At 42.8% G+C, this 9,839-nt stretch overlaps 1 protein-coding gene across 2 annotated transcripts; it reads right to left on the reverse strand.

Moving 5' to 3' along the window:
- Window positions 1–3,369: 3,369 nt before the first annotated feature.
- On the reverse strand, window positions 3,370–9,488 carry LOC100280807 (vesicle transport v-SNARE 13). 2 transcript variants are annotated; one of them, NM_001153727.1, is made up of 5 exons: window positions 9,086–9,326; window positions 8,926–8,984; window positions 8,493–8,681; window positions 6,332–6,502; window positions 3,370–3,899 (listed from the first exon to the last, which is right to left on the reverse strand). In NM_001153727.1, exons 1-5 carry the CDS (start codon window positions 9,177–9,179, stop codon window positions 3,747–3,749), a joined length of 666 nt encoding a protein of 221 aa, NP_001147199.1. In that variant the 5' UTR covers window positions 9,180–9,326; the 3' UTR covers window positions 3,370–3,746. The 2 variants fall into 2 exon arrangements, with proteins under 2 accessions (NP_001147199.1, XP_035821733.1); XM_035965840.1 differs by having other exon boundaries at window positions 3,501–3,899; window positions 6,205–6,502; window positions 9,086–9,488.
- Between the last annotated feature and the right edge of the window lie 351 nt (window positions 9,489–9,839).

The raw sequence follows: 9,839 nt of genomic DNA on the forward strand, positions 1-9,839 counted from the left end.
AGCTGGTCACACCTCACACCTGCTGCATGCATGCACGCACGCACGGCGCTCTAGCCTCTAGCTCGCCCAGTCCACGACCCGGTAAATCGGAATTCGGAACGCCTACAATGAATGTTGGCTGCTACATGAGAGTGAAAGAGTATTTATACAACAAAGGTCACAAGCCGCAACCACCAGATGAAAATCATCTATTTCTATCGGTGAAGGTTGGCTATTCAGCTCTATCAGTTTATTATCACTAGCCCACAATAATTGAAACCGCATGTAAAAAGTAGAACCCATCGTAGGTTTAAAGCTTTTTCCTACTAATTCAAAGAGAGAGAGAGATCCGAACCAATAACTCGATCTATGTCTGGAAGCTGCTAGAGGTCGTCATTCATCCGCCGCAATATATCGCACAGCAGGTTATATATACGAAGCGAAGCGAAGCACGCGACGGAACGGAACGGACTTTCGTATGTACGTCGGCCAGAATTCAAACATATGCGCGCTCCAAATTTCTCTCTTTTTTTTTTGGCTCCGTCTCCACGGACGACTCCCCACCCAACCCAATCCAACCCCTGGCGATTTCAGGAAATCTCCCGTTTCTCTCTCGTCGTCGGCTCGTCGCGCGGTGGCCCACCCAGGGAGGACGCGCGCGAGGGGCAACCGATCAGATAGAGCGATAGACCGGCCGGCAGATTCGGCGGCGGTTCCGTGCGTAGTGGCGTCGTTGAAAAGACGATCTCCACCGGCCAAGTGACGATATGGGACGGTGTGTGTCGACGACTGCTGACCGCCATCTATCGCTCCCCCCGGTGGGGGAAGGGAATGAGATGTTGCAGGCTAGCTCTAGCTATAGGTCTTTCTTGCTTATGATTGCAGCGACGGACTTCGCTGGGGTGTTTTTTTTGACCAGCTGATGCAAGTATATCTAAGAACGAACGCCAGGGAAATTATGTTATTATTATATGGCGCACGTACACAAAAATAAAACAAATGTTACTAACAAAGGTACTATTAATTCGTGATCATTGTTAAAAAGCAAAGTAGGAACGTCATCGGGCTATTCGCTTTCAGATTAAAGTCAAGTTGTAATCCATAGAGACAAAACGCTATAAAAGTAGTAGAAGCCGGTACGGATTAAAGCCAAGCCAACACACTACTGAAGAGGAATGGGATATAAAGGGGGGAATTTTTATAGAAAAATGTAAAAGAAAAAAAGATATAGAAGAAATGGTTGGAGATAATATGATGGCCCGTAAATGGGGCACTATATATGTGTGTGAACATAATGTTTAGTGCACTGTGTGTGTATATATATGTGGAGAAAACCCAGCTAGCTCGACCGTTTTAGTCGTCACAGATTCGTAGATCTGGATGTGTATACATATGTGCTGCATGTGCAGGGTTGACAAGAAAAAAGGTTGAAGGGCCGGGACAGCATCATCCAGGCTGTGGGCGTAAGGCTATCATGACCCGCGGGCATGCCGATGCATGCTGTACACGTACTTTTGACCCCCAAAAAAAATGCCATTCTGAGCGCTGAATGACGAACTTTGCTGTCTGTGCATGCATAAACGTATGTGCATGTATGCCTGCTACGGCATGCATGTGCAGATTATGTCTTGGTTGACATTGGCAATGGCACTGCTTGTTCAAGGTATCGTTTGGTTCAAATATTTGTAACGTAATGGGTAAGTGATAACGTTAAATCATGTTTCTTTTAGTCCAACCGTAATCATATACCATACTAAAAATTGATACCGGACTATTCAAACTTGTTACCGTCCGTAATCGAGTGTAAACCGTTACCATTACCCTTTACGTTACATTTCGTGAACGAAACAGCACCCAAGTTCAACGGATGATGCAATGTTTGACTGACTCTTGTGCCTAAATTCCTCCAAGCAGGGCTCTTACATGGCGAGGTTTATTACAGCTGGTAGCAATGAAAATGAATGAATTTATCAATTAAGGCCATGTTTGGTTTGTTTAGTCTAGGGACTAAAGTTTATTTAGGGGACTAAAGTTTAGTCCCTAACATGTTTGGTTCTAGGGGCTAAAAATAGTAAAAATATACTAAATGGCTCATAAGAAGACTAAAATGGCCTTTAATATTCTTCTGCTATTAGTACAATTGAACTAAATAAGGGGTAGCTATGACGCAATTGCCGTACCCTGTAGCTGTAGCTCCGCTCCGCCTATAGTCGGGGTAGCAAGACGTCACGGCTGATTCGATCAAGAGAACCGCCCATGAAGCGACGGGCGCGCAGCTGGTGGTGCCTACTCGCGTTCCCTCTTTTTTTTCCTGTCGACAGAAGAGGCCGGCGAAGCACTCTTTTTTTTCCTGTCGAGAGAAGAGGCCGGCGAAGCATCTGTCCAGACTCCAGAGCACTTGCGCGTCGCATCACGGTCGTTACGCATTGAATGTTTCGTCAAACAAAGGGATATCCGATCGATCGATGTAACACAAGTTGCTGCCCGTGCTGTCACAGGGGACAAGTTGTGACAGGTTTTACTTGTTACTACCTCCAGGCTTCTGCTTCACAACAACACAAGGCTGAAGGCACAACCGCACAAGACCAAAACGTACGCGCTAGCCCCCCGTCCCGTCCCGTCCCGCCTCTTTTCTTGTTTCAGCGTCCTCAAACCTTTTGCTGTTACCTACAGTATCAAGTATCAACAATGGAAAGGCGCCCTGTCATTGTGCCCATGGTGGTCAAACGTTTTCTTGCAAGTCGCAGGTGAGAACTAGGCTCGTTTCACCGGGGTTGCTATGTGCAAGATACAGTGCAAAAGGCACAGTAGTGACTAGTGAACATTGATCCTGCGATGTCCTCTTCATTCAGTACAAAACCACCGTCCGTTCCCATCATGCACCTTGCATCACATCACACCGTGATGCCCAGTGCCCATTTCCCCCCTATCCAAAATGGATGCACAAGATGCGCCTGCCTCATCGCTTAGCCCACTTGCATTGCATGCCAACCTAGCTCTGCGACTCAAGTTACTGCAGCACCGATAGACCTGCACCTTCTGCGCATGCACGCTAGCTAGCTGCCAAGGCCCACCTATTCTACCACTCAATCATTCAGGAAGCATCTGCACAAACACTAGCACGACAACCATAACAGACTAGCCGCAGAGCTGCCTAATCACAATAATTCCAAGGCAGACAGCGACAGCAGTTCAAATAGGCTGATGCACACACAATAGTTACTACTACTTCCTTCCCAAAGTAAACCTATAATCACCTATAGTCAAACTATCTTAGGCTTCACCAAATTTAATTTATAGGAAAGACCAACTAACAACGTCTATAGAACTACATAAATACATTATAAAAAATATACTTAGTGATGGATCTAACTATGCTAATTTGGTATTACAAACACTGGTATTTTCTATAAATTTAATCGAACTTAAAATAGTTTGACTTAGGGATGACAACTTTAGAAGTTGATTTGTTTTGGGACAGAGGTAGTACATACTGCTCTAGTAACCACTCTAGTTTAACATGACAGAACAACGTGCGATGTGCACATGAGACTCAACACCAAGTATTATTTTTTTACTCTTTAGACATTTTACATAGTTGGGAATAACTAACTATACACAGAATAAGCCATTTTGAGTTTACAGGTTTGAGGGGGAACAAATGACGCTCGGAGAGCTGCGTGTTGCTCAATACACGGCATTCAGACAACTCATATCACACAATTACTGAACACAGATATGTAGGGGGAACCTACCTGCAGGCAGGCTTAATTAGCGAGCTTGAAGTAGAGTATGAGAAGGATGGCCAGAACGAGAGCCGTGATAATTCCCCCAATGATCCACTTGTTCCTATCCATCCTCTTTGACATTGCAGCCAGGATCTTCTTGCTCTTGCCAATGTTGTCATCAACTCCGTGCAACTATGTACAAGAGGACATCAATCTCAATAATAGATACATACAAATAGGAAAGTTTTAGAACACACAACACAAAGCACATTAGCATACCAAGGATGCAGATCATGGTGCAGTATTTTAGCCAGCACAATTTTGTGATTATATATAGATTAAAATACATCAGCGGTTCTCACATTTGTTTGGTTGTGTCAGGTACATCCCTGAACTATTAATTTGCATATCTGGGTCCCTAAACTTACTAGGTGGTTCACTCTAGGTCAAGAGAGCTCTCTAATCAATGTTTATTTGCTTACTTAGCATCTATTCTGCATCCAATTCAGCCCGTTTTTTTACGGTTCATCATTCAAACATGATAGCTGACCATTGTTTTCAGATCGTCCGACTAATCGCGATTAGTCGGGCTGATCGGTACTCAGTGTGAATAAGGGGGTTCGATTCGATCAGGTGATCTGATCGTCCATATCGTCTGACTAGTTGGCGATATGTAGCGATTAGTCGTCTGGCTAGCGATCAATCGCGTTAATTACTCAGGGTCAATAGTCCAACAGTGTTTGACTGGTCCATAATTAATAGAGCTAGCCACCCCCCCAGATCCCCATGCCTCTTCGTCTTCCCTGGAATCCCTGCAGGCGTTACCTGTACCCTGAACTCTAGAGGCCAGGAGCCCAGGACGACTACTTTTCTACAGGATTGGTGGCTCCTTTCCCTATCCCTTCTTCACCGTTCTCTCTCCCTCCAACACCCTTCTCTCTACACCGGCTGCTCGGACACACAGGGTCTGGAGATGAGCAAGTCGTCTGAAGTCTCCCAATCTTCATTGTTCGGTTCAGACTTCAGTTCAGAGTTTCAGACTTCAGTTGTATGATGATCTCATATAGGTGTTGCCTTCTTGGTCATGGTCTAGTAAGTTGTAGAATTGCAGTTTCATAGTTTCATATAGACTTGTTGCTGGAGATGTAGTACTGTTTTGGACTATTCAAGTATTCATACTGCTGTTTTGGACTATATATACTGCTGCCTTGTCTATACTTGTGCTTGTCCTGAGCAAGTCTCTATACAATATAAGTATATATCTATATATAGTGTTATATATGTCTATATGTCCTGGAAATACATAGGACGATCAGGGTGACGATTAGGGTCGATCAGGGGCGACCGAGCGACTAATTGCCCTGATCGTCGCCTAATCGCGACTAATCGTCTGATCACCCAGTGGCATCGATCAGACGATCAAGTGATCTGAAAACAATGTAGCTGACAGTAAAAATAAAAGATCCAGTGGGACCCACATGACATCCCTAACATCATTTTCTCTAAGATGTCCATGATGGCCAGCCACATGCCCACATCGGCAATCAGAGTGGCACAACTAAGACCCAAATATGCAGGTCAATATTTCAAAGATCTAGATGACACTGTCAAACAAGTTTGGGGCAGTGCCCACTGGTCTAGTTTACTCTTTAGATTACCTACTGAACTCATTACAGCTGCAGAAGTATAATTCTCATATTCAATTTCAACCAGGAACGGGTGACATGTGTTGCATGCACCTTTTTTTTACTAAGGGCCTTTTCCCTTTTTAACACAATCATCAATCCTTTGCACTAAAATTCCATAGCCATCCATATACTAAAGTCATCACGTAATGCAGAACAAATGCATGCTCACCCTCACAAAATGCACTATAAAAGTATAATTCCTACAACTGTTCAATAAAATACAACACAAGTCTAAACTTCCTGAAGTGCAATATAATCTTTAACTTTTTGCAATTAAATATAATCTTTAATGTGTGCACAGAAGCACAAGACAATCTGAATTCCTGAAGAAGTGCAATCTAATTTTTGCTCCAATTGATGTAGCAAAACAATATTAACTATCCATATGGAGTCATGAGATAATTACTTTGGTCATAAATGGAAAAAAAAAACTAAACTGGAAAGTCCAAAAACAGAATGATGATGAGTTATTTGAGAGAGAGGTTTGGAGATTGTATCCCAAAACATCTAACAGTATATTAGAAGAACAGCTTTCTAAAACACGCAGAAACGATGCACATCATTATACTAAGGAGAAAAAGGGTCCACCAACAGAACATAAAACCAGCAAACAAATTAAGGAACATAAAACATAAAGGAAAAAAGAAACACACGCAACAACAATAGTACAAATCACTAAGATTTCAACAGTGAACCACAGAAAAAGAAACCAGTGAATAACTAACATTCAATTTTGATAAAAAAATGTTCTGCATAAAACAAAATCCAAGCTGAAATTGCTATGAATAAAACCAAGACAGAGCACGGACAATTAACTATTAGTGCTGTTATAGAGGTTCTGTTAGCAAGAATTATTGCAGCTTTGCAACCTGAAAAAATCAGAAAACCAGAAATTAAATCTATATAATAGGTAGAGCTGTTAAGACAGGTACATACAGTAGTATGAGCATGTAGTAGTGACTGTCGCTGTTGGTGAAGATCCTGAAGAATTGACACACCAAGCTCTTCTGTCTCCAACATAGTTCTTCGGCTCTCTTTAATTCTGTCAGTTGACTGATTCAGTCTTTCAGTTGTCATCATCAATCTCCCCCTCTGATCAGTAGACACCTGAGCCATGGGAGAGCACCCCAAGTATGACATGAGTAAAAATACTGTAAGAAACCTGAGAAAAAACCAGCATAACGAAAATAAATGCAACAGGAATGCAGAGGTAGAAATCCTATGTACACAGACATTGATGAATAAGAAATATAGGCAATCCAATCAGTTCTACTAGATATTAAACAACATTCCAAAACAACTAATGAACTTATAGTTCCTTGAGTTCAGCTGGTGCCAGAACTATTGCATTACTTGAGGAACATTTCTTATATAAATAGATTTACTTTTTTCAGACTACAAACGTATCCATATCACTATATAATCCAACCAAATCATCCATACTTAACACGCCATCAAATCCACCAAACAAATTGTATGTAGACATAACACATCATCAAAACCAACGGTTCAGATCGCTGGATAACCTCTCTCCCTTACTCAAATCCAATGGATAATATTATTTGGATTGTCTCTCATCCCTCATCCCTCCTCCTCCCCCGCAACCCCGCCGCCTCCCCTTCCCCCTCCCCCTGCGTCCCCGTTGTCCCCTCCCCTAACTCGCGTCGTCACCATCAACCCCTACTCTTGAGACGCCGCCGTCAACCTCTTTCCTCCCCTCCCCGGAATCGTAGAGTTAACACGGGCTATATGCTAGTGTTCGGGAGATAGAATAGAAAACTCATCCATCACATGTAAATTCCTTTCTATAGATGTAATGGTTTTGTCTTATTTAGTGACGGACAGAGAATTACAGAGATTTAGGATGAGAGAAAGGATTTCTTGCTTCTATCATGCCTACCACTGTTTTCATTCATCCAGTAGCAATATGAACACAAACGTGGTAAGGGAAAACCTATGCTACCAGCATCATAAAACATAAGTGAAGCACAGTTAGTTAAGGTACAATATGAAGAATCTGAAACAAAATTTTAAAATATAGTATATCACGACTGAAAAGGTGAAACTATCTGATGTATCCATCAATGTTTAAATATAGGCCACTCCATGGCATCCAAATGAACTAGCTCTCTAATTTTGCAAAAGTTGAGTGGCATGGCATATATACAATTAATCGTTGAATATATAACACATATTTCCTATAGAACAAAAGTTGTAATCATGCCAGCTAAGCATGTAATGAAAGCCATTGATTAAATCTTGATGGTCAGATATGCATGACAGAGAAGTGAGAACATATATAAACATGCTGGCAGGATCCTGCCACAGATCCATTACTGCTAAAACTTGGATATCCAAAAAATGAAAGGTCAAAAATATAATGCAGTAATCCATCTGGATTTAACAACATGCACATGTAAACCATTCATTGATGATTAATCGAATTCCTAGTTTATATGTCCCATAGTTACAATGACGCACAATGTTGCAAGAAAAATGCAAGTAAATAACAAACAATACAGACATTTAATCTAATTAAAATATAGCACATCAATCATTTAGACTATATAACTAATATTATGGACACCTATGTAGGAATCATAATAAATACCAAAGGAAAAAAGAAAGAAATCATTTCAATGCAAACCTAATCACCTAATATGAAATACTACATTCACATTAAAAGTACAACCACAGATATTTATCAGTTATTTCTAGCTAACAGATTGGACCTATGACGCTTAGGCTGTCTGCAGTGATCACCACGCGCCCTCCCCCTCCCCTCGCCTGTTGCTGTTTAGCGTGAAGGAATCGCTGCAACGCTCTCCCCTAAACCCTCCTCAACACGCTACTGTCAAGGGGAGAGTACAGGGACACGCCACATTCAGCGGAACACTGTACCGGCCCCTTTCCTTGTTTTATGTGCACGACATGGTTAGTCAGTTGGGAAAAAATGTGAGAATAGATGGTGAATATATATGGAAAAAAATATTTTATGGTTATTGTAGGGTATAGGGGGAGAATTAGCCTTACGTGTTGAAGCATCAAGCATAGCTCAACACTTTGAATACACAGCAAGGTCCTATATTAAGCTCACCGCGAGAGTATCAGCCATTCCAGACTCCAGGAGCTCCTCCCGGGTAGCCTGCCTAGCATTGGGCGCTGAGATCCTCTTAAGCTCACTCTTGACGTTGTTGAGGTCAGATTTATACTCCCTCAGCTTTGCAAGCAAACCAGCCTTAATGCTAGGCTGTAGGTTCCTTGCCTCCAGGTCCATCTTACGAATCTGCAGACACATAAAACGAAAACACAAAATTACTCTCCCACAACCCCGAAATGAAGAGCAGGCACATAAACATCTCATAACTCCCTCGGAACACCAAAACTGCACCAAGGGAAACGAAAAATCCCATATATCTACTTTTCTACCCACTCCGCAGATCAATTGAGTAGAAACGAAGGCGTCAATGCCTTATATCCAGTTACCCAAGGGGGTCCCCAAAACAGAATACGTTGCGGCATCCAATTACCAGCGATTCAGCTTCCTCAACGCCGGATTGGATCTCGGACAGCTTCTGCTTCTTCTTCTCTGCGGATAGGACCACTGAATCAGACCAAAGCAATCAACGAAGCAGGTGTTCCCCGACGGAATCGCAAAGGAGGAATCATATTAAACAGAATCTTGCTTACCCCCATCGAGGGCGGAGGCAGCGGTGCACTTGCGGGAGAGCGAGGCGGAGGCCTCGCAGTACTGCCGCTCGTAGCCCTCGAACACCTCGCTCATGGCTGCTTGCCCGCGACTCGCGTAGATCTCGAATCCCGAGCCTTAATCACCCCAGCGAAAACAACCCGGCAGCGGCGAATTCCCACCGGATCGAGCAGGCGGCGGAGGCGAATTCGACGGACGCGGGAGGGGGTAGCTACGTCTTTGTTGATCCGGTCAGGATTGCCGAGGCCGATACAAAGGAGATGTTTCTTTCTGCGTGGTAGGCCCGGGAGGTGAGTTGTTGCCGTGGGAAGCAAGCGGCCGACGGTACTTGCGGCTGCGGGGACCCGAAACAAACCTAGCTGAATCCAGACCCGAAACAATCCCAGCTGAACCCGGCCCATTTTCCCACCGTTTAAACATTACAGGATGGTGCATTTGAAAACTTAAATCCCCTTCGCTTTGTTTTGAGTTCACAGAATGTAACGTAAATAGTAATGTTAATGATTAACATTTAAATACCGATGGTGACAAGTTTGAATAAGTCGATATTCATTTCTAGTGTGGTATTGATTACGATTAGACTTAAACAAATATATTTTAACGTTATGAGTTACTCATTACGTTACCAATACGTGAACCAAACGACACCTAATATTTACTTCAATCCACATATATTGAGGTGAGTTAGGGTATATGGTGCAAGTCAAACTAATTTACACCATAACCCATCTCAAT

The sequence above is a fragment of the Zea mays genome, chromosome 3, assembly GCF_902167145.1.
Source record: "Zea mays cultivar B73 chromosome 3, Zm-B73-REFERENCE-NAM-5.0, whole genome shotgun sequence".
Classification (NCBI taxonomy): Eukaryota; Viridiplantae; Streptophyta; class Magnoliopsida; order Poales; family Poaceae; genus Zea; species Zea mays.